At 41.9% G+C, this 25,340-nt stretch overlaps 2 protein-coding genes across 4 annotated transcripts in view; one reads left to right on the top strand and one right to left on the bottom strand.

Annotated features, from left to right (window-relative positions):
* The window catches only part of ABCG5 (ATP binding cassette subfamily G member 5), a 32,330-nt gene extending 29,868 nt beyond the window's left edge, over positions 1-2,462 (top strand). Inside the window, exon 13 of the mRNA XM_030557662.1 lies at positions 1,454-2,462. Within this exon, the coding sequence (XP_030413522.1) occupies positions 1,454-1,650 (197 nt within the window). The 3' untranslated portion in view covers positions 1,651-2,462. The remainder of the gene's footprint in view (positions 1-1,453) is intronic.
* Positions 1-25,340, bottom strand: part of DYNC2LI1 (dynein cytoplasmic 2 light intermediate chain 1) — a 62,795-nt gene that overhangs the window by 11,891 nt on the left and 25,564 nt on the right. The window contains exons 9-14 of one of the 3 annotated variants that reach the window (XR_003999753.1): positions 25,170-25,246; positions 24,747-24,817; positions 24,194-24,291; positions 22,940-23,032; positions 20,155-20,313; positions 2,461-3,591 (exon numbers count right to left, since the gene is read on the bottom strand). Coding sequence is in view for 2 of the 3 variants with exons in the window: in XM_030557663.1 (XP_030413523.1) it covers positions 3,529-3,591; positions 22,940-23,032; positions 24,194-24,291; positions 24,747-24,817; positions 25,170-25,246 (402 nt within the window). In the remaining variant the exon portion in view is untranslated. Of the gene's footprint in view, positions 1-2,460; positions 3,592-20,154; positions 20,314-22,939; positions 23,033-24,193; positions 24,292-24,746; positions 24,818-25,169; positions 25,247-25,340 lie in introns of those variants that run through there. The other 2 variants (XM_030557663.1, XM_030557664.1) reach the window with 2 other exon arrangements.

The raw sequence follows: 25,340 nt of genomic DNA, 5'->3' as shown, positions 1-25,340 counted from the left end.
AATTATTTTGGGCTCAGCCAGCCCTACCCTGCCACACTTGCAGCAAATACTCCATCTGCTGGAGGAATTAAAAGATAGGGAATAAGATCACCTGGGTAGCAGAGCTGGAAGAGGGCAGACTTGCAGCCCACAGCTCCAGCAGAGAAGAGGGAAGCCTAAGCACTCTGACACAGTTGTCCAAAGGGACCCACCTCAGAGACAACCAGAGAAGGAAGTTTCCTGTGGACTGTGGTCACTCCCTCTTACTTATTTTGGTTTGGATTTCCCCACCAGGGGAAAATCTTGACTAAGTTTACAAGGGTGGGAGGTGATGAAGAAGGGAGGACAAGAGGAAGAGATCCAGGGAGGACAGCCTTAAGCAGTCAAAAGAGGTAGCCAGAAGGGCCCTGGGTTGGAGCCCTGTTGAGTGGGAAGGCCTGGGCTCCCCTCCTCACAACTCCCTGGGCAGTCAGGGGTTGTGGCCATGACCACTAGGCCACGCTTCCCAACCAGACCCAAGTGAGGCACATTACAAGGGGTGAAATTCTCCAACTATGGAACACATGGGACCTTCTTTACAAGTGAAAATCAACACCTTTAACATCTCCTTGATGTTAGTGGAGATCATAACAAGATACTACATGCTCTAAGCGGACTGACACATTTTATGCTAGCTTCAGTTTTGGATGGTTTTAAAATGTAGTCCCATATAGAGCATATTGCAGTAAGTAACCCTGAAGACGACAAAGGCATTCGTCACAGCAATGATAATAATACCTTGCACTTTTCTGTAAGGATCTCAAAGTACTTCATAAATATTAATAAGCCTAAGTCAAACAACTTCCCAGTGCTTATGGGTCCTTGCAGACAGCATATTTGATGGGCCATAAATCTTCCATTTCGTGTGAGTGAAACTAGTGATACTTCATTCCTCTCTTTAGAAAATGCAAAGCAGGTTAGACACAGAAACATGCAGAATGCCCCAATTTCCCGTACACAGCAGATTGGCTGTGATGGGCACCGAGGAGCTCCTGGGAAGCCTGTCAGGGAAGGAAATCTACCTGCTCAGCCACTCTGTGGGTGTTACTCCAGTTTCAGGACCACATCCATTCAGCAGCTGTATGACCTGTGGTATTTGCATAGCAAGAGATCTGCCAATATGCTCTCAAGTTTTTGCTGTGAAGCAGTAAGTCATTGCAGAGCTGAGTTCTGAGCATACAATGATTGTACAGCCTCTGCCCAGACTCTCCTGGAACAACACTGGCTCCACTATCGACAGTACCTTCCATCCCCACAGTGAACACATATGTTATATTAAAATAAATTGTAAGGCTAGGTGTATTAAATAAAATTGAGGTGAGTAGAACGTGGGATCCAGGTGTTTAAATCAGTGCACCGTTTGCAGTGGCATTGCATGGCATGCTCTATAATATCATACAAAACTTTTTTTTTTTTTTTTTTTTTTTTTTTGCAGGTGGCTCCAATGTTTCTCCTGGAGTTAGTGCATCATGTGTTTTCCCTCAGGGCATTCAATTCATTGAGACAACCTTTCCTGATGCAATGTCCAGGTTCACAACAGACTTCTTAATGCTATATGCTTTCCTACCCGCACTTGTCATTCTAGCAATTGTGAGTTTTAAAATAAGGGATATAATTATTGTCAGGCAATAAAAACATTAGGAATTCTAAACTGGCTGTACAGTACTATATACCAAACCTTACAGTATTTGAAAACATTATTTGGGCAAAGTAGTGTCCATTATTTTGTTGTCTTTCTAAATTATAGTACGTGAGGAGTGAATTACATTCACACTATTCATATCTTTTTCCTTTCAGTTAACAGTTTTTACTCAGTTGGAAGCAATATGTTAAATACTATGAACAAAACAGTAAACACTTAAAACTAAAAATTTCAGTTTATGAAGTACACATTTGGGTATTTTTTTAATTCACAAAAATGTTTTTAACATATTTGTAAGTGCACTTAATAAAGAGATGCAGACACTGGAACAAATGTCATTTGCTTCGTTAGGAATTATTCTTGCAAGTTTGATGACCAAGGGGCACAGCAATATTTCCTCTAACAGCTGCACCTCACCTCCCCCACCCCAATAAATAATGTTAAAATATCAGATGATAATGTAATAGACATGGTAACTCAGCTGTGTGACAGGACTTCACTTCGGTCTTCCAGTTATTAATTCAAAAGGTGGAACTAAGATATTACAAAATTTGCACTGTCGAGTGTGAATTAAAAGTGAAAGTCTGTGAATCTGTATATAAATTTGAGCTCAGAAATTGCTCAGCACCTGTGACCAAATATGTAACATATAATAAACTATAACTTCAGAGAAGGAAAAATTCATGTTAGATCATTCTGCCCAGCCCCTTCCCAGTTCAGAATAGTTCACCAAGGAATTATCTTATGTGCTCTAGCCCAGTGGTTGTTCAACTGTCCATTTTTGTGGTAAGATGACATACCTCTCATGGGCCACCGCTTGTCTCAGTACCTCAATCCTCTATTCCTTGGTTCTCAAAATATTTCATCCTGCTGCTGGACAAAGGCTGAGCTTTACTGGTTTATGTTAAGTTGGGCTGTCTCCAGACAGATGTTTCCATCTTTTCAAATTGCACTAGAAGACTATGATATTGAACATTAGGAATAATTTCCTACCATTAATCTAAATGTTCTTTTATTAATGCACACAAATATCCCACAATCTGTGTATGGAGAGGGAGGGACTTATATTTACTGATAGTTAACACCTTTATTAAATTAAAGCATTAAATTTGACAAACTATCACTTCCAGGATGGGTAGCAGAATGGTTCTCATTGTCCAGAAATCATAACAGTACTCAATCATATTGGTGAACAGGAGCCATAACATAGTTCTATGCAGAATGGGTATAGTCTTTGGGAATGTTCTCCTATACAAGATTAACAGAACCTTGTTTTTAACTATATTATATCAGGCAGCTTGTATGGAAGTCTCTCTCTTATAGCACTTCTCAATTAATGGGTTACTTAGTACCTAAAATATGTATCTGCAAACTGGGAAACATCTGACTTCATACACATTATATTTTGCGTACAGAGGTACAGCTCTGGGCTTGTAATAATCTGTTTGTGCCCTTAAATGCATATTTTATGTAGGAACTTAAAAAAACCAACAAAACATATGGCCTTAAGAGTCTCATTCTTCATATTTAAACCCAGCGATGGGAATAATCTTTTTTAAATGTTCCAAAATCTACTTGAGGCTGATGATCCAGGTTTGTTTTCTCACTGGAAAATATTTTCAGTTCACATGATAGTATATGAATTTAACTATAATTTATAACAAGTTTTTTATAATTTAATAATAGATGCAATCATGTTATATTAACTGTTTGTTTATTGTATGTTTGTTATTTGGTATGACATATTTTTCCAACTGTATAAAACACCAGTTTCAATTACTTTGTATAATACTCAAAAATGATGATTGATCGTAACATGTACAAAACATAAAATTAAAATCAGTGTGAGAGTTAAGCACTTATCTCAATCAAGGTTCAAACTCCATTTCTTTCCAGGATTTAGAGGCATTTCTCTTATATTGTTCTAGCTCCTAAAACACAAACACATTTCAAAACACTTAGCATAAGATCCCCAGTAAAATAATAATAAAATGCATACATCTGAAACTTTCCAATCTACATGCAGTTTAAGGTTTCTAGCTATGTTTCTAAATCATATGTTATCACATTTTGAAATAGTACAAGAAGAAATTTTGATCACATCTTACTTAAATTAAAAATGTTTAGCTTTAGAGGCTGACTAAGTTGCTGTCAGGCGAGAGAGCAAGATGGGATTTCCTCTCCTAGCTATTCACTTGCCAGGCCAGGGAAGGCCAAGCCCCAAGTTGGAAGCACTGCGGAGACATGGAAATTTGCCACTATCTGTTGAATATACTTTAACTTTATTGCTTTATTTGTCACAGAGCCCTAGATTACAATGGCAAAAATAGTTTATGTACGGTGGGCCAAATTCAGGACTTTGTCCATTGCAAGCAGTGACCTGGGTACAGGGTACTGTCCATGAGACTCCTATAGGGGAAGGAAGCCATTTCACAGAGATTACTTTTACATATGACTGAAGTAATCCCTCCACAGCCCCAAAGCACTTCAGTTGGTGGGGGTGGGGGGAGGTTGTGCACATGTGTGCAGAAAACCAGCTGAGTCACAGAACAGTGGATCCACTCTGCTACCCATGCTAATTCATCAGGATCCTTTACAAAACTGAAGCTTCACAGAGGTGTGTGCATTCCCTCCAAATCAAGCCCATGGCCCTCTTGTACGAGTTGTTCTGCTAGCGCAGGGGTTAGCAACCTTTCAGAACTGGTGTGCCGAGTCTTCATTTATTCACTCTAAGTTAAGGTTTCGCGTTCCAGTAATACATTTTAAAGTTTTTAGAAGGTCTCTTTCTATAAGTCTATAATATATAACTAAACTATTGTTGTATGTAAAGTAAATAAGGTTTTTAAAAAGTTTAAGTAGCTTCATTTAAAATTAAATTAAAATGCTGAGCCCCCCGGGCCAGTGGCCAGGACTCTAGCAGTGTGAGTGCCACTGAAAATCAGCTCGCGTGCTGCCTTTGGCACGCATGCCATAGGTTGCCTACCCCTGTGCTAGCGATAACTCTGTGGCCAGGGAAATGTAGCTAGATTTCCCTCTCCATTAGTATGCTCTATTTCGGCCAGAAAGTAGTAGCCTGAAACATTTCTTAAAAGATCACAAAGGATTTATTTGACATGTGTACAGGAAGATTCTTCTCTCTACATTAATGTGTTTTTTAATCAGCTATTCTGAATAATCCCTTTATGGGCTACATTTTAGTTGAATGAGATGTATACACTTGAATGTAAAAATAAGCAAAAACTAAAGAGGAAGCATTTCAGGAAGAAGTAAATCCAGTCAGTACTGGGAAATTTTTAGGAAAAAAGCATTGAGGAACAGATTATTAAGAGCAGCAGTAAAAGTTGTTACTGTGAAGATATTAAAAAGGCAGGCACTTAAAAGCAATCACAACTACAGCATAAAGAACAATAGCTGGGAAGACAGATGGACCTACATGACCTTATTCTATCCAAAAATGTTACTATGAATTTTGATGCCTATAAAAAGCTTTAGAAACATTAGCAAACAGCACTTTTATCTTTTAGTTTCATGCACTGATATGTACTGTATGGCATCATAGTTCTTAAAGATTTATGAGCCGAGATATTTAAAAGTCACTGTCTTCTTTACATACACGACTCCAAGTTAGCTAGAGGACTGTATTATTGTACTTACAGCCATATAATTTTAGATCTATGATTATCTACTGTTTGCAATTTCAAAGATCAGTTATCCACCTGCTACTGCATTAGAGTGGCATGTTTGGCTACACCATACAGAAAAAATTCATTATGCTGGAAATTCCCATTTGCGTTCAATTAGTTTACATGAAATTTTGATATAGCACAGTTATAACCCACCAAACCACTGTAGTGTTAGTTTTTAGATAGCAAAAAGACCTTCCTGCTATGTTTTCAAGGAAATACACACTGTATCTGTGTTTTATATTACAACTCTAATGTGAGGCTAGCTGCTTGGAGTCTGAAGCAGAAAAGTCAGTGTAATGGCTTCCCTTTCTTGACTAGGATCTCTTCTGAACCTAAATGCCCAAGCCACAAGGAACCAAAAATCTACTGAGCCTTACCTCCCATGCAATCCTACTGCACTCAACGGGGTTGAAAGGGCTGCAAGTCAAAACAGATTTTTGTGCAAGCTCTCCTCATAGCTTAAGAATTCATGCAGAGGCATTTGGTATGACAATCTATTAAAGGCAGCCATCAAGTAAGATCCTCAGATGATTTAAACTGGCATAGCTCCATAAACTTCAAGAAATAGATGCTGATTTGCAAGAGCTAAAGAGACAGCCCTTCTATTTAAGTGAATAAGGGAACTTATTTTAAGTCTAGCAGGCCTGTTAATAACCAGGACTCACTAGTTTAACATGTTTTAAGAAGAAAAACAAAATAAGGCAGAGAGAGACAGAGAGTGCACTGGATTTCAGGCATCCTTTCTAAAACAAGATAAAGAGGATAGAACAACAGTGCTAGAAACCTTTGCAAATTCCAGAGCTAGTCTGCAAGAACCACAGTTCAGTAACTTGTAAATGTGACTGGGGGCGAGGAAGTGCCAGTAGCTTGTGAAGATGGTGGGAAATCAGAGGAAAAAAAGGTGAACACAAACCAGTAATTAGTATGAGTACTGAGCAAGTGTCATATGATTGCTATCCTGATTTTAATGGAATGGACTAGATAAAACAATAGATGTTTCACAGGAGTTATTCAGGCAAATTGACATGAAAGCCACACTTGTTTGTGTTTAATAGAAATGATGGTCATGAGGCTTGTGGAGAATAATGGGAGACATAAGCTAAAACAATATAGGAATGGAGAAAATTTCTTCTAAAAAGGGAATATGGAAATAAAATATGAAGTAAACACATGCCCCTTTTGAGGAAAATGTACAACCTCAAAGTCTTGAATTTTCTTTTAATATAGATCTTGAAAGCTACTTTTTAGTGGTTAAATCAAATGTTATTTCAGTACAACCTTACTAATCTGTACACGTGACAAAGTCACACAACCAAAAATTCTCTCTCCATACTTACACCAAAGTTAGCATCTTTCATTATCAAGGGAGCCAGCATGCTGGCTGATGCAGATTCTTCAAACCCTTCGTTTTCCTGAAGGTTTCAGGCATTTTCCAATATCTTCAGGAAAATAGGTTTGTAGTAGTATTTTATAGTGTTTTGTAAGAAGGGGTGCTGCCATTTGCTTACCCCAAAAAGTTTTTGAAGATAGCGTCTGATTTTCAGGGAGGTGTTCTTGTGTGTCTGATATTGGTTAAGCCACTTGATCTCCTTTTTCTTCAGTTAACCACTGCAATGTTTTAAAAATCATATTCTTCTAAGAATCAATGGTTCAGATCTATTTATCATTTAGCCACTTTGGCCCTGATCCTTAAAAGGTATTTAGGTGCCATCATCCCTCTTTAGGCACCAAGGTCTATAATTTGTGTGTCACTGACATTTTCAAATCTATTGCTCAGCTGCTGTCTTAACCCTGTACCTTGGCTGAAAATTCTACTGGGCAGCAGGCTGCTTATGGGCTAAGGGTCAATGTTAAGAGGAGCTACACCTAAGTATCTTTAAGGCACTGGGCCTCCCTGGGTTCTATTGGTTTAGTCATCAGGCCAAGGTAAATAGTAAAGTGATGTTAATTGTAAAATATTATTTATGCAGATATATCAAAATACAGCTTGCTAAAAAATTAAAAATACATGATTAAGGAATCTCAGAGTCAAGTGTTAAGTATTAAGGTGCTTGTAATAAGCTATTTCATGATAAGCTAAGCACATTTCCAAATAAATTAATGTGAGTCATCAAAATGCACATTTGGAAGTCCCTTGAATACAAGCAAACATTACAATATAAACCTAAAAGCTATTGGCATTTTATGCTCAAATTGCTAATTTCTAGGTACAGCTAACATACGTACACAAGTCTGCATTATGATGGCACAACACTAGTATTTAAACATTCACTACCTATTCAGGAATTACAGCAACAGAAAATTCAGGGTACTCCATGACCTTCAAAGAGATCAATCCTATACCCCACACCTGGGGTAACTTGAATAACTATACTGAGGTAAAAATTATAGTGCTTTTCTGCACTAGGATTTTACAGAGATGGCTATCTCAAGTTCCCTATCTTGATGTAAAAAAACACAACACTTTTGCCGTGAAGAAAAAGTCTTAGAGCTTCAGGTGTTGTTAGGTAATGCATGCCTCTTCTATTGGGAAGAATTAAGAACCCATGGAATATTATAACAAAACTAATGCAACAGAACCTTGCTAATTTGAACTAGTGACTAAGAGAGCCATTGGAAATGTAAGTCAGTTTTGAAAACTAGCAAGTGAACAAATTTTAAAGTACTCTGTTACGATATTTTTGTCAACAGATATTTAGCTTTACCTAATTATAACTACAATTAACAGTAAACTTAATAAATGTAAAGAATATTTTGTAAAACTAATGAAATACCTCAGTGCAAAATCTGCTACTAAATCGTTGCTGAGTTGTGAGAAGATTCCACCAATGGCTCTGTGGATATGGGGAAAGCGGAGGACATGATATACCTTGACTTTTGCAAAGCTTTTGATATGGTCTCCCACAGTATTCTTGCCAGCAAATTCAAGTAGTATGGATTGGATGAATGGACTATAAGGTGGACAGAAAGCTGGCTAGATCGTCAAGCTCAATGGCTCGTGATCAATGGCTCAATGTCTAATTGGCAGCCGGTATCAAGCAGAGTGTCCCAGGGGTCGGTTCTGGGGCTAGTTTTGTTCAACAACATGATCTGGATGATGGGATGGATTGCACCCTCAGCAAGTTCGCAGATGACACTAAGCTGAGGGGAGAGGTAGATATGCTGGAGGGTAGGTCTAGGGTCCAGAGTGACCTGGACAAATTGGAGGATTGGGCAAAAAGAAATCTGATGATATTCAACAAGGTCAAGTACAGAGTCCCGCACTTACAACAGAAGAATCCCATGCACTGCTACAGGCTGGGGACTGACTGGCTAAGTGGTAGTTCTGCAGAAAAGGGCGTGGGGGTTATAGTGGATGAGAAGCTGGATGAGAATCAACAGTGTGCCCTTGTTGCCAAGCAGATTAATGGCATATTGGGCTGTGGGAGCACTGCAGATCGAGGGAAGTGATTATTCCCCTCTATTTGGCACTGGTGAGGCCACATCTGGAGTATTGGAGAGAGTCCAGCAGATAGCAATGAAAATGATTAGGGGGCTGGGGCACATGACTTATGAGAAGTGGCTGAGGGAACTGGGCTTTAGTCTGCAGAAGAGAAGAGTGAGGGGGGATTTGATTGCAGCCTTCAACTACCTGAAGGGGTGTTCCAAAGAGGATGGAGCTAGGCTGTTCTCAGTGGTGGCAGATGACAGAACAATGAGCAATGGTCTCAAGTGAGGTGGGGGAGGTCCAAGTTGGATATTAGGAAAAAATATGTCACTAGGAGAAGGATGAAGCACTGGAATGGGTTACTTAAGAGGTGGTGGAATCTCCATCCTTAGAGGTTTTTAAGACCTGGCTTGACAAAGCCCTGATTTAGTTGGGGATTAGTCCTGCTTTGGGCAGGGGGTTGGACTAGATGACTTCCTGAGGTCTCTTCCAACCCTAATCTTCTATGATTTTTTGTGCAGATTAGTGATGTTCCAATCTATTTTACAAAATCAACATTAGAAAAGGAAGAATCTGATTATCTGATGAAAGTTTCAAGCATATGGTTATCTGGTATAGTAACCTAGATTGGAGCATACTTGGCAAGTTACTCTCCATCATATCTTTACACCAATGGACAGGCAGAAAAAATATTAGGAAAGATATCTAAATTATTGTTTGCTCACCACTTTACAGTTTGCGTGCTAAATGCTGGGATCCTGGAGCCTGTCAATGCAGTTAGCACAGAGGCAGCTCAAACAAAGTCTGCCTCTCTCTACTTCCGTGTGCCTTCTCACCATTCCATCCTGCTGCCTGATGCTACCACGGAAACAGAGATCATTTTTGTCAAAAGGGTTCTAGTAGTTTAAATTCAATCTTTGTAAATAGAACTGTTACTTACACTATTGTAACTGGATCTTTAAGATGTGTTGTCCACATGTATTCCACTTTTAGTGCATATGTGCCCCATGCACACGAGACTGGAAACTTTCTAAAAAGTGGTGTCTGTTGGAGCTGCACCTTCTAGCACCCCATAGCCATAGGCTTAAAGGGGCAGGTCAGCCACAGCCATCCTCTAGTTCCTATACCAAGGGTGGGCAAACTACGGCCTGCAGGCCATGTCTGGCCCATCAGACCTTTTAAGCAGGGTCTCGAGCTCCCTTCCAGGAGTGGGGTCAGGGGCTTGTCTTGTCTGCGTGTGCTGTGCCTTCGCATGGCTCCTGGAAGCAGTAGCATGTCCCACTTCCTACGTGTACGGGCAGACGTGGGCTCCGCATGCTCTTCCCACACCAAGCGCCAGATCTGTAGCTCTCATTGGTCGGGAAACATGGCCAATGGGAGCTGCAGGGGCAGCACCTGCAGATGGGACATCGCACCGAGCTGCCTCGCCAGCATCACGCCTCCACATATGAGCTGGAGGGGGGATATACTGCTGCTTCCGGGAACTGCAGGGGTGGTGCAGATGGGGCAGCGTGCTGAGCCACCTGGCTGCGCTGCCGTGCCTCTGCATAGGAGCTGGAGAGGGGACATGCCGCTGCTTCTGGGAACTGATTGAGGTAAGCGCCTCCTGTAGCCTGCACCCCTGCCCTCTCCCGCGCCCCAACCCCCTGCCCTGATCTTGATTCCCCTCTCGCCCTTCAAACGCTTTGGGTCCCAGCACCCCAGAGCCCACAGCCCCTCGTGCACCCCAACCCCCAATTTCGTGAGCATTCATGGCCCACTATACAATTTCCATACCCAGATGTGGCTTTCAGGCCAAAAAGTTTGCCCATCCCGTCCTACTCTTGAAGAATACAAATTGACAATGACTTAATAGTAGCAGGAAGGAGGGTGGGTTGGGGAATACATGTGGACAAAACATCTCAAAGAACCATAGTTATTGTAGGGTAAGTAACTGATAGTTCTTACAATAACTGTTCATATGTATTCCACGTCTGGTGACTCACAAGCACTAACTTATGTCCTAGAGGTAAGTCTACCAGAATAATTACTTCAGGACAATTCGACCAAAGCAGGCATTTGACCTGGAGCCCCTTATCAAGGAGTAATGCTGTGTGAATGTGTGAACTGAACTCCAGATAGCAACTTTATAAATCTGTGAAATTGGGATCCCTTGCAGTGATGCACCAGAGGTTGCCTAGCTTCTGGTGAAATCAGTCCTAATCTGCCCAGGCAGATCTAAAAGGCCCACCTAGGAGTGCCTCAACATGTCCCAAAACTCATTTTGACAATCCTTGAATAGAGATAGGTTGCTCCTTCATTCTGCCAGCAAAGGACAGGAAGTCTAGAAGAATTCCCAAACTGCTTCTTTCTGTCCAGGTAATATGAGAGACATCTAACAATGTCCAAGGTATGAAATTTGGTTTCTCTTCCAATAGTCTGACACTTGGGAAAGAAGACATGTAGGTGAATCATGTCATTAAGATGAAAGTCAGAAACCACTTTAGGTAAGTGAAGTCTGAGCCACTTTGTCCTTGTGGAATACTATGTATGGAGGCACCATAAGGGCTTGAATCTCTCCTATTCTGGTTGAGGTAATGGTCACTTACAAAGACTGTCTTCACAGACAGACTGTACAAAGAATAGGACACCAGGGGTGTGAAGGGAGGATCCATCAAATTTGTTAAAACAATGTCGAGGTACCAGGAGCATGGGGTGTGTGCATGTCTCTCTCATTATCAGGAAGTCTTGATCAAGCTGATTGAGAAACCTAGCCATGGTTGGATGGGAGAAGACAATATGGTCTTCTACAAACAGGTGATAAGTGGAGACAGCCAACAGTGTACTCTACTGAAGTGATCTGAATGCTCTAAAGTGAGCAGATAGTCAAGGATGGCAGCAAATGGAGCTCCTAAAGGGGTTTGCTGCTTCTCTATAACCCAGATAGGGAATCTCTTCCATTTAGCAACACAGGAGCTGAATCTGTGATGCTTCTTGTTCTGGTCAGATGTGAACAAGTGTATTCTCAGGTCCCCCTGCTGTCACAGACCAGGGTGTAGGAGGGTCATGTCTAGTAGTCGGAACAAGGCAGGCAGAGGAACAATCAGAGCTGTGTGCATATGCATGGAGCAGCCACTGGCCAATTGCCACTGCTGGGCTTAAGAGCAGTTGTGGCAATGCCCCCCAGTCAATCAGGTGATCTGGCCAGTTAGGGTTTCAGCTGCAGTTAGGTAGCTAATCCTGGGCCCAGCTGCAACCCGTCATTCCTGACACTATCTCTCCTCTCATCAAGGGTGCCTCTTAGCAGGCCTAGGGCCTGATTTCTCAGGATGAGCCCAGTGGAAGTCCTGAAGCAGCTCCAGGGTGTGAATGTTTTCAACCAGTTCCCAAGATTAGTCGTTTACACTGCAGCTCTCCCAGTCCATCAGGTACAGGAATTTTCCCCTAACTCACCTGGAGTCCAGGCACTGTCGGTTTAAATATTCTTCTTGCCCCCTACCGGTTATGGATGCTGGTGGTGGGCTGGAACATATTCTTAGTATTGTGCTTAGGGAGGGAAATGTGAAATACCAGATGGATCTTGAACTAAGCGGGTATTTGCAGCTTGAAGGCTATAGGACCAACTTATTCCAAGATTATGAATGGACCCAGGTACTGGTGAGCGAGTTGGGCTGACAGGCAGGCCACCGTGAGGTTTCAGGTAGACAGCCAGACATTGTCCCCCATGGCTAGGCTGGAGGCAGTCCAGCGACCCTTGTCAGCATGATGTTTGTAAGCTTCCTTTGTGTATTTCAATTACTCCTTGAGTTCTTGGTGTATTTGGCCCAAGTGGACAGCCCAGTCTGCAGCTGCATGTATTGAGGCATTTGTGGGTACATCAGGATCAAACCCAGGAAAGAAACTGTAGCTTGCCAAGAATGGACTTTTTTGGGTTGAGGCATGGGTTGCACTGTTATAGGTGAATTCCACATAGTGGAGCACAGAAAAACAGGCATCCCTTTGGAAATTCAAGAAATAACATAGGTACTGTTCTAGAATCTGGTTGACTCATTCTGTTTGCCCATTAGTCTGCAGGTGGTAGGCAGATGAGGTGAAGGACTCTCTTCGACCAAAAATGGGAGACAAACTGAGGGCATCAGTCTGACACTATGCCAATTGGTAGCCCAGAGTTGTGGAAGATATTCTTCAGAAAAAGGTGTGCTGTTTCTGGGGCAGTAGGGATGCAGCAGCATGGAACAAAATGTGCTGTTTGGCTTGTGAGATTGACCACAACTAGAATCATCGTGCACTCGTGATAGAGAGGCATCTTCAAAATAAAATCTATAGATTCATTAGGCCAGGCTAAAGGGGGAATGAGCAAAGGCTGGAGATGGCCAAGCAGTTTTGAGCATGGGCTCTTGGTTCACGACGAAAGATCACAAGCCCTTACACACTCCTTGATACATACCTGTAGAGCAGGCCACCAGAAATTCTGCAATATCAGGTCCCACATCTTGGATTTGCCAAAGTAACAAGTGAGTGGCATGTCATGACATAGTTGCAGGAACTGGCGTCTAGGCTGACCCTCTGGAATATAAATACAATCCTTGTGGTAGAGGCGATCCTGCAGTCTGAGTTCAGAGCCAGACTGGGCATCTGTGTTAGCCAGCTCTGGCAGATCATACTCATGAAGGGGTCATGGAGCAGCTGAGAATGTATGGATGATATTAGATTTCTGTCAACTGAGCCGTTGACAAAGTTGGACCCTTTAAAGATTGTAGAGGGAAGTTCCTCGCCAGGCTCAAGGTATTCCTCTTTGAAGAACAGGGGGATCTACTTTCTCATTTCTAGCCCCTGAGTGATAGATTACAACAAAAAGACTAACTGGGCGAAAAAGAGATACCAGTGGATCTGGCATTGATTGGGGCAACTGCCTGACTGGAGACACTTTAGGTTCATGTGATCCTTGAGAATTTGGGCTGGAAATCAAGCTCCTTCCAGTATGTGATGCCATTTTTCCAGTGCCACCTGGACTGTCAATAACTCCTTGTCCCAGATGTTAATTTTTTTCCACTGCGGTCTTTTCCATGGAAGTAAAAGGCACGGGGTGAAGTTGACTGTGGGAGCCCACTAGCTGATACAACACCATGCTTATAGCAAAGTTTGGGATGTTGCCTTCCACAGTAGATGGTGCGGTGGAGTCTGGGTGGATAAGAATGAACACCCTCTTCAGCTGATCAAAAGCAAATCAAGGAGCAGATGAACTGTACTCCTTTTCACAGGAGCGCCATCATAGGGACAACCAGGCTAAAAAATCCTTTTATGAAACACTCGGAGAAACTGGCGAAACCCAAGAACTGCTGTACCCAGCATATGTCCTTTGGAGCCTGCCAGTCAGATCTGCCTGTCACTTTGCAAGGGTCAATAGTTAGTCCCTTTGGAGAAGCAATATACCCGAGGAATTCAACTGCTTCCCAGTTGAACTCGCATTTCTCAAGCTTCACGTACAGATGGTTTTGCTGGAACCTTTCTAAGACATGGAGCACATGTTGATCATGAAGATCCTCATCCTTGGAAAAAATAAGGATATCATCACAATAAATGACCACAAACTGGTTCAACATGTGTCTGCAGGTATCATTAATGAAGTGCTGAAAGGTCGCTGAGGGTTGCACAGGCCAAAAGGCATAATTAGGTATCCAAAATGCCTATACCTGGTATGGAAAGTGATTCATCACTAGTCTCCTTCTTGGATCTTAACTAGATTATGGGCTCCATGAAAGTCCAGCCTGAAGATGATCCTGGGTGAGTGCACTCTTTTAAAGAGCTCACTAATATGGGATTTGAGGTACCAGTTCCAGATTGTAACCTTATTTTAATGCCTGGAAGTCCACACAAGGAAGCTGAGAGCCTTCCTTATTCACAAAGAAGATAGGAGCCCCAGCCAGAGACATGGAGGGGCATATAAACCCCTTTTGAAAGTTCTCCTTGAGATAGCTCTGGAGAGCTTGCAGCTCTGGCTCCAGGAGGGAATAACATTTGCCCAAAATAGACCCCCTCTCCAGGCTGGAGGTCAGTCGAGTAGATGTAGCTGCGTTGTGGTCACAATATGTCAGCCATTTTTTACTTAACACATCTGTGAAACCCTGATACTTACTGGGTGTTCCCAAGGCAGTTGGGAGAGTAGTCAAGGCTGCCAGGTTTCTGTCCAGACTAACTCTTTTGGTATTGAGATCTCTTGGGGGACAGGTAGAGCTGTAAAGGACCTCTGGCCAGGTTCTGGAAGACAAGACTGCCAGCAGTATGGTGAATTAAAATGAACCATTCCAGTCGACCAGTGGATACCTAGGTCAAAGGTGATAAGCCATGGAATGTCAAGAACAACTGGAGAGTGTGAGGTCCACAGATCAAACTGAACTGGAGGACTTCTCATAGACTCATAGGTCAGAAGGGACCAATATGATCATCTAGTCTGACCTCCTGCACAAGGCAGGCCACAGAACCCTATCCATTCACTTTTATAACAACCCCTAACCCAGGACTGAGTTATTGAAATCCTCAAAATTGGTTTGAAGACCTCAAGCTGCAGAGAATCCACCAGCAAGCGACCCATGCCCCACGCTGCAGGGGAAGGCGAAAAACCTCCAGGGCCCTTGCCAATCCGCCCTGGAGGAAAATTCCTTCCTGACCCCAAATATGGCGATCAGCTAAACCCTGAGCATGTGGGCAAGACTCGCCAGCCAGCACCCAAGAAAGGAATTCTCTGCAGTAACTCAGTTCCCATCCCATCCAACATCTCCCCGCAGACCATTGAGCAGACTTATCTAGTGATAATCCAAGATCAATTGCCCAAATTAAACTATCCTATCATAACATCCCCTCCATATACTTATCAAGCTTAGTCTTAAAGCCAGATAAGTCTTTTGCCCCCACTACTTCCCTCGGAAGGCTGTTCCAGACTTCATGGTGATCGTTACAGTTGATGTCTTCTAAGGAGGTCATTTGGTGGGTGACCGGGCTCAAAGAAGAGCAATCTATCAATAGCCTCCGTGAAGCTGGGAAGAGCTTGCAGGATATTACGTGCCTGGGCAAACTCCAGATCCATGAAATTATTTGAAGCACCTGTCCCCAGAATTAGAAACTGAGCAGGGGAGAAGGGCTGAGAACTGGAGCAGGGCAGGAGAAAGGCCTAGTACAAGGATAGGAACAGGCTTGGAACAAGGCAGGCAGAGGAGAGATCGCAGCTGCGGGCATAAGCATTGAGCAGCCACTTGCCAAGTGCTACTGCTGGGCTTAAGAGCAGTCCTGGCAATGCCTCTCAGTCAGTCAGGCGATCTGGCCACGCAGGGTTTTCTGCTGCAGTTAGTTAGCTGTTTCCAGGCACAGCTACAGGCCTTCACTCCTTACACCTACTTGCAGATGATATTTTGAAGAATGGAGTCCTTGAGCTACCATGTGTGGTGCTCCAGGAATTATTGGCTGACGGTATGCTAGCATTTTCTTTAGACTGGAAAGAAGAAGGGCTACTGATGTGACTTGGAGATCAATGCACCAGTCCCAAAGGTGAATTGCCACTTGGCACAGTGGCGATGAGCAGGCCCTTCCTTGTTTGATTATATAGTACATTGACATAATGTGTACCGTGGTACCTTGAAGTACCCACAGAAAAGCTATGTATGCCAACTGAACACCTCTCAAACCTACAATGTTTATGTGGAGTGTCAGCCCTTGGGAAGACCAAAGGCCCTGGGTCTGAAGGTGGTCCAGATGGGCTCCTCATCCTATGTCTATGGGATATGTTTGTTAACATTGTCATGCAGGAAAGAGATGAGATGGGTACTCTGGTGCAGACATGTTGAGGGTCCTTCCACCAGTCTAATGAGTAGAAGATGTCATCTGCAAACTGGCAAACAAGTATGATTCCCTCCTGAAGAGGCCAGGTTTTTAGGGTCCTTATCCCTGGGAATTACTTAGGTGATTCCTGCTACTTTGACCTCTCCTGAATGGCAACCATGAGCAACGAGCCAAGTGTCAGATGGTTATAAAAATACTCCAAGCCCTTGGAAGGTATCTGATAGCAGTGGTCCACTTCCTTGGAGGTAGGGTCTACAAAGGCAGGAGTTTGTCAAAGGTCCTTTCCAACGAGACTCAATTTACTGGCATTACAAATCTACTGGGGACTGAGGAGTGCAGGATGTCAAGAAGTTTGTAAGGATTCTCCTGCACTTTTTCCACTGTGATCTCAAGGTGTCAGCCATCCTTCTTAGAAGTTCCTTAAAGACACATCAGTAAACACGCCATCAGTAAACACGCGCATTGGAGTCATGCTGGGAGGTCACAGCCTTGTTGGGAGAAGATGATGAGATAATCTTTAGGCCTGGCAGGGCATCTGGCTCCTGTAAATCCTTTGGTCACTCCCAGGGTCAGCCACTTAATGTGCCTGATGAATCAGTTGGCCTCTCCTGGGGTCTAGAGGGAGAGATCACTGTCTGGACAATTGAGTGGATAGAATCTTGTGACCAAAGTGCATCTCTAAAGGAGCCTAGAAAGGCCAAGTTTGCATGGGATTCTGAAAGGGTCAAGAAGGGTACCAGACAGGATATAGTTTTGTAAATGTCCCTGCCCTCCCCCATGAGGATTGTCTCTGTAACTTCTCTCTGAGTTTCCATGCTCAAGGTCATGGGGAGATGGACAGTAAGGTAGATAATTTGGTGTCTCTCGTTTCCTGGCATGGGCTTTCAAATTATGGCTGTGGGAGCACTTTTGAGATATGTGTGTCTCACCTAGGCAGCGGACACATTGTAAGTGCCTGTCAGACACCAGGATTGAGGAGCGGCAAGTGAGGCAATGTTTAAAACCTGGGGACCTGGGCATGCCCCTCAGAGTGTGGTTCCTCCAGTGAGAGAGGGTAACTATACTACACTAAGGGATATCCTAATAACTGAAACTTAAATTTCTAAGATAAGAAAAAAGTTTTTTAAAAAAGAAAAATAAATGAGAAAGAGAAAGTAGACTACTGACTAACTAAACTAGTATTTTAAAGTAAAAAAGCAGAGAAAAGATAAAGTACAGAGGCACTGCTAAGTGCTCTGTCTCAAGCTGATGGCGGTAGAGAAGGAACTGAGGGGGGTTGGTCACACAGTGCTATGTAATAGCCACAGGCGGCACGAGATGGGGACAGCAGATGCGCAACACAAGCAGGCACTGCTACTAAAAATCTGTGATTACATGCACAGGGGCACTGATTCACTTAAAGCGGAGCACCCAGAGAAACACTCCTTGAAGAACAATGTATTTTCCCCTAATATTATTGCAGGAAATGGCTGAACCATTTTTGCTGAAACTTTCCCAAAAAACCCTCAGACTGAGGCAGGCATGAAGCACAGCAAATTTCAGCCAGACTGGCTAAAATTTGGCAAAGTTGTAAATAGCTGAAAACAGCATCTTATAATTGGAAGTGTTGGACAATTGTAACTACAGGCTTTGCTACATGTCACCTGTAATTTATATTACAATAGTACCAGGAAGCGCTGACCAGGAATGGGGTTTCATTATGCTAGGTGCTGTACCAACACAAGGGTAGACATGGTCCTGGCTAAATTTTGTTGTAATGGCTTAATACAAAGCTTTAAAGGAAAAAAAGTAAATGGACTGTCACCCTAAGTCCAAAACTGCACATGAAATAATTTGAAATAAATGTGTTTAAATGAAATTGTATATTTAAATGGAAAACAAACGTATTCTACAGTATCTGAATGACTCTCTGAGAAACACAAAGCACTGTTTTATGGTATAAATTTTTCTATAAATGTTCCTCTCTGTATTTAAAAATATATACCGTAACAATTTATTGAATATAAGAATCTAAAAAGAAAGAAAATTAGACTTTTACAGCATGTAATATTTTGCTGTTAAGATAGGAATGGTTTCAGTACCCATATTCACATAGTTATGGGAAATTTTCAGACATTTAAAAATTGAATGTAGCCAGAGCACTGTTTTCTTTTAGATGTATACTGCTATCTTACTGCATTTAACATCAAATGAAATTCAAAGATCAGAAAAGGTTATTTTCATAAAAACAGTGTAAATATAGCAATAATCTTATAATAATTGAATATATAGACAGAAAATTTTAGTAAACAGCTGCAGATAACTAAAGTAATTTTCTTTTGAATGAAACTTCTCATTTAATGTCTAGATTTTTTTTGTAGCAGTACCACTAAAAGAAGCTGCATTGGCTTCCAATGCCCTTATAAAACAGACGGAAGTCTTTAAAAAAACAGTCTTTTTTCCGCTTAAAACCAGAAAATTAATTTTCAATATGATTTAATCAACACCTACCAGTATCTTCTTTTACTAGATAAAAAACACTATCTATAATAACAAGTTTAATACAATTGTAAGCTAAAGATATTTAGTAAGAAATTACCCTATAAATTCCATATTAGCATATAGATTAAAAATTTCTTTAATATGCAATGATCTCTAAGACAACTGTTAACATAACAGATATATATAATCACTGTATTGGGTTAACAATTAAATACAGATATGTAAGTTCACAGTTCATAAGGAATTCTTTACACTCATTTATTTTTGATATCATACAGTATGCTTTATATGTATACATTCTTGGACAGGTAACTGCAGGTTAATTGCTTTAAGTAACCTAGCATACCTGAGGCACTCTGCAGTGTGCATATTCACTTACGGGTTATTCCCTGGCAATAAGTAAACACTATATGACTATGATAGCAGTATTAATATAATAATTAGGCTCATCTTTACTGGTATGCTAAAAGATTAAATTAGCTACAATAAATGTGGGATTACTTTAGATTAGTTGCAGTGCATTTCTGTAAACGTGCCTTTCATCTTAGGAGCGGTTGCTTGAAAAACTATGATATCTGCGCTTTTATAATCATAGCTTTTCAAAGGTCTTCCACGTCTACCATCTTAGATGACTGTTATAAAACTTTGTTTAAACCAAAGTAACCTACTTTAAACCAAATAACCTAATCTAGTTTTGTGAAAAGAAGGTATCAAAGCTGCGTGAAACAGTCTTCACCCCTCTAAACAAGAAAGTGTCCTTGTAGTAAACAGAACAGCATGAAACACATTATTTTCACAATCAAAATGTGAAATTGTACTAAATAAAAAAATGACAATGACAAGTCACATGCTCCCATCCCCAAGTAGAAAATATTATGTAAGGCCTGAGCTAATGAGTAGGATTGGATGGCTCAGGACATTGGTAATAGGATACAAAGCTAGCCCATGTTAATGGTAACCAAAATTTGTTACCACTGTTGGGCTGTTTGGTGTCCTATAGGCAGAGTCCCACATGTTTAACAAATGTCAAAGAACACAATATAAAATGAAAAAGAATGTAACCAATGACATCAAATGAAAAAACTCACCTGGCAGCTCCTACGGCTCCTGCCTTGCAGGACTGGACCTGGCTTCCTAAGCATTGTGACTTGGCAAATGCGGTCAGCGCACCACTAAGGTAGGCAGGTGCCAGAGCACAGCGTCCAAAGAGGGGAGCTGGGGCCAGTCCTGTGGGACAGGTGTCTCTGCTGTGGGATGAGTGCAGGGTAGGCTCACTTTCCAGGTCCCCTTCCAAACAGGATTTTTTCAGGAAATATGTTTTATCACCCCAGCAGTAATAAAACAAAATTCCCAAAAAATAAAAAGGAAAGTTATAAAAAATAAAGAGCATTCCATGGGGCTCTACCTACAGGAAGAGAGCCTCATAGTCTCAGGCCAGTTTCCATTGGACAGGTTTCTACATCATCAAATCCAAATGGCAAACTTGTTGGTATACAGAGCAGAGATGCTAAGGAATAAATGGGAAACAGACTGACCTATCCTTTCACACTTACAGAGGGTTCCTGTAATTCAAGGCTTATGCATGTAAGCAGAGTCTAGATGAGCTCTCCTCTGACATCTAGTGGGGAGCTGTGGAAAAAGACTTCAGAAGCTGATCTTGTTTGCACGGACACACCCATCCTGCCTAGGTGCTCAGCATGATACGATTGCTTGCCCAAATGATCACTTGTGGCTGGTGTTGGATTCCCCAGTCTCCTTGTTATTGGGGCAGGAGTAATAAAGTGTTGTTATCTTTGTTGTGTGAATCGAGGGCAGAACTGTACCTGGTATACCCCAATGAAGGGACTCACCCTCAACTGAACAGCACTTGCTAGGCAGGGGACATGGATTCCAAAGCCCAATCAGCTGAGAAAAGGTGGGGATAGGTACTTGTACCCAGTGGGACCCATTTGACCCTTCCTCTCTCCCTGATATAATGAAAGAGCTAATTTAGACTCAACTGAGAGTCTTGTTACATTCTGCAGAGCTGAAATCACTGATACCTAGGTCTAAGTATCAGACCTACTTTGGGACAGTGTCTCTAGTGCAAGAGACTGTCCAGTGTGCACCAGCAGTGAGGCTCCCCCACTAACAGCTGAAATCACTGAAAGCTGTCTTAAGTGTGTGTGTGGGGACCCTGAAGACATCTTGGTGAGTGGGCAGCTGGCAGAGAGGCGTGGCAAGCGGCCAGCAAGGTGGCTGGCAGAGAGGCATGGCAAATGGCCAGCAGGGCGGCTGGCAGAGAGTCATGGCAAGCGGCCAGAAGAGAAGCTGGTGGAGAGGGCCACAGCAGAACCCTGCAGAAGCCTAGCAATCGGCTGTAGGGGCGATGACCAAGTGCCTGAGCAGTGCAGCATGTAAGATGCCTCTTCTACCACCACCCCTGCCTTCCACACAGAGTGGGAGGTGAACTCTGTGGATGAACCTCTGAACTCTGGGGCAGCACTGGCCAAGGACAGCAAGTGTGAGTGGGGTACAGAGAAGGGACAGGCACATTGAAGGGACCTTTGGATTGCTGGACTTAAGACCTTGAGCAGTAAAGGACATTGATCATCTTACTTGGGGGTGGATGTTTTGCCAATGGTTTGTGTTTATGAACCCTAGATGTGGTGTTTTCCCAAATTAATGCTGACTGAATTTCCTCCTTTTATTAAAAGTTTTTGCTACACTCAGACTATGTTCTTGTGAGAGGGGAAGTATTGCCTCTTAGAGGCGCCCAGAGGGTGGTGTGTAATTGTCTCCACTGGGTGGGGGCTCAAGCCAGTTTTGTGTTGTACTGTTGAAAAGGAACCCCTAGATACTGAACCCAGCCCTTATTGCTGCTGGCTCCACCTGGCAGAAGGGTTACATGCAACATGTCAGGATAGATTCCCTTTGCTGTTAAGGAAGAACTTCAGTCACCAAAACCATCAATCCAGTACCCTTCACAAACACCAACTTAAAATAAAAAATGTAGACGAAAAAATGTAAAACTTCCACAACCCAACACCATTTCCTCGGTTGTTTTGCCTGAGTTCTATAACTAACACCTCATTGGGCTTGGGTGGACCAAAGGAGGAACTATTTCCACAATCAAGGGTCCCTCATAGAAAATGCCAAGTTTTTCAATGTCGCTAGACCCCTCCTTTTAAACTCAGAGTACAGTCAGCTTGGTTAAACATGCACAATCAGAAGGATGAGCAAGGCTCGTCTTTAATCATAGTGTGGATGGAGATAACTTTATTAGCCCCTGATCGTGTACTAAAAAGCATAAAGTGAAAGCAGATGGGAATCCTGCCCTACATCTATCCCCTCCTAAGAATCACTGCAAGGCAAACCAACATAAATGAGACTGAACATCTCAGTCTTGATTTACAACCAGAATGAAATTTTTGCACAAATTTATTTTCCTGCCTTATTCCCAGCAAAAAAGGATCAGTGAACCCAAATGTTTACAACCAATCTCTCCATTTCTCCAAAACATGGCAGAACTGAAGCCCAGGTATCGGGGAACAGACTCTACTGGCTCTTATGCTGAAAGAATTTTTTTTTTAATAACAATACTGTTAGAAGCATACTTGAAGAGGGTTCATGGAAGGTAGCCAATGAACTGTTCATGTCTGACCCAACAACAAAACACAGAACTTTTAGACAACATCTAAGTGCTGGTCACAATCACATTCCAAGAGTGAGAAGAGAGGAGAAAGATCAACCAACTAGGGTCAGATGGTTTCAGTTTGGTTCTCAAAAGCCAAACGTAGATTCTATGGATATACATACTAACTGCCTTAGAAATGCTAATGAGTATTAGGGGCAGCTGATTACAGTAACATGAGCAGCAACACAATAATGTACCTGATTCTTCTGAGTTCGCATTGCATCAACTTCATACTCAGCATACTGTGGATCCTGGGCAGGATCACTGACATCTTTTAAGTCCCCAGTACTCTGAAATTTGAAGAAGAAAAAAAAAAGGATAAAAAAGACCAAATCATAAAGTTTAACTTTCAGTGCTTTAACAGAATACTTAGTAACGAGTCTGAGGAACATAATACAGTCTTGCAAATTCATGCAAGAAAATAAGCATTTGTCATCCATCACTCAGACAATTCAATGCAATATATTCATTTGTGAAGCAGCAAACTTAGTATTCATGCCACAAGATTCATCCCCAGCAGTTTGGTCTTTTCTGCAGATGCACTGGAGGTTCCTTAGTGGTCTATCAAGTTAAAAAAGTTGATTTTTACACACTCTCTCATTAACAATACTAATTACTTCTTTATTCATAGATTCTGAGGCCAGAAGGTACCACTGTGATGATCTAGTCTGACCCCCTGTATAACACAAACCACAGAATTTCCCCCACAAAATTCCTAGAGCAGATCTTTTAGAAAACAATCCAAACTTGATTTACAAAGGGACCACTTATGAAAGGAATTCTTGTTTTCTCTTTTTAGGACCTGAAGTCTCTGCAGTTTGCCAGACTTACCCCATAGCAGCCTGCAAGGGGTTCGTATCTCCTTGGGAATCCTCATGCTCCTGGTCAATGCTTGCCACAGTGGAATAGCTGCTTTGGGCTAGGAGTAAAGCCCTAGCATGCCGATCCAACTCAAAGCCCCACACAGTGGCAGAGGAAGGGCTTGTGGCAGCAGGGCATAGTTCAAGCTGAGAGGCTCCAGAAAAGCTACCTATAGCATGTCTTGAATTTGAGTCACTGCTTGCAGGGCTTCTCTACTTCTGGGGGATGGGGGAGACGGAAGCCCACTTGAGGGGTGCTATTTCAGATAAACCAGAGGATTAAAGCCTCAGTGTTCCACTGATTCTTCAGCTGAGAAGAGGGAACGAGGACTTAGATGTTGAAATTAAGTCACTACTACACAAAAGCAAATAAAAATTAAGTTACAAAATAAAGTGGTCAGGAGAAATCGAAATGCAAACTGGCTCTGCCACTAGCAGCAGAAATTCTGATGCCTAAGCTAAAGGGCAGACCTTTAGTCCTGCAGTTTCCAGCAACAGTACTGAACTGCCTCTGAATTCCACAGATGGGAGGCACTACTCACCTGTTCTGAATGAAGAAAGGAGCTGTCCAGCAAAAATAAAAATACATACCTTAGGTGGAAATGTTTTTTCATATATTTTTTTCCACAAATCCACAGGTGTATGTGCATGCAGTTTTCCAATATCACTGTCAGAGGCAGGTGGTGGTCCTAAAGATCACAGCATGATATAGAAGGACATCAGCATGTTGTCCCAACAATACTGAAATTACCATATCATGTCAAGCCAATGATCCTTCTAGTATAGTATTCTGTCTTCAACAGTGACAGATGAGCTTGAAGAAGGTATAAGTCCCCCATTATGAAACTAACTCTGTAAGACTTAACGCAAACCAGTTATCAGCTCACAACTAGAATTATGAAGCCCAAAAACCCTTACAATTTTTATCTTAACCAGTGTAACCACAGAAGCTATTCTTAGGAATATAAAATTCTAATCCTTCTTTTAAATTTACTAAACTATTTGCCTCAATAATATAATGTAACACTGAGTTCCACAGGTTAAATCAATTTTGTATAAATTAGTATTTTTGTTTTAAACTTGTTTCCTATCATTTTAATAAGCTATTTGAGCAATAAAAATGTTGGACAAGAAGTTCACCAACCTATTTGATTTAGAGAATCCAATCCTGCTGGGATAAACAATGGTTTATTCTGATCCACTGATATGGATTTGCTAAACAGATTAAAAAAAGAAACCAAGTTCATATTAGTAATCAAATACCTGTCAAATACAGCTAAAAAACATGATCAAGGGTAGCTGGTTGTGGCCTGTGGTCCTCTCCACTACTATTCTCTTTAGGGTCCAAAAATCCTTAAGAACGTAGGGAGTTCCATCTGCCTTGTTCTAAGCTGCCAAGACTCAAGAGTAAGAATTCAAGAGTGAGAATCTTTTACAGATGGCATCTTTGGATAAAATATATTTTGATGACTTTTGGGCTGAAAACCTAGCTTTGAAAAGATACTTATTAACAGCCAACAATAAACTCTGTGCAAAACTGTCAATAGTAGGGCAGAGTAGTTGTTACCTTCTGTCAAAGCCAAATGCCAAATGATTAATAAGAACACGGGCTTTTAGCAGGAGGGCCTCAGATTTGCTGGTAAACTAAAAGAAATCAAAGAATAAAGCACATGTTATGCTCTTTCATCACAGAAATTAGTAATGTAAATTAGGTTTTGTGCATGTGAGGATTACAGCT

Source organism: Gopherus evgoodei, chromosome 3 (genome assembly GCF_007399415.2).
Source record: "Gopherus evgoodei ecotype Sinaloan lineage chromosome 3, rGopEvg1_v1.p, whole genome shotgun sequence".
Classification (NCBI taxonomy): Eukaryota; Metazoa; Chordata; order Testudines; family Testudinidae; genus Gopherus; species Gopherus evgoodei.
This window is presented reverse-complemented; position numbering and strand designations above follow the sequence as displayed.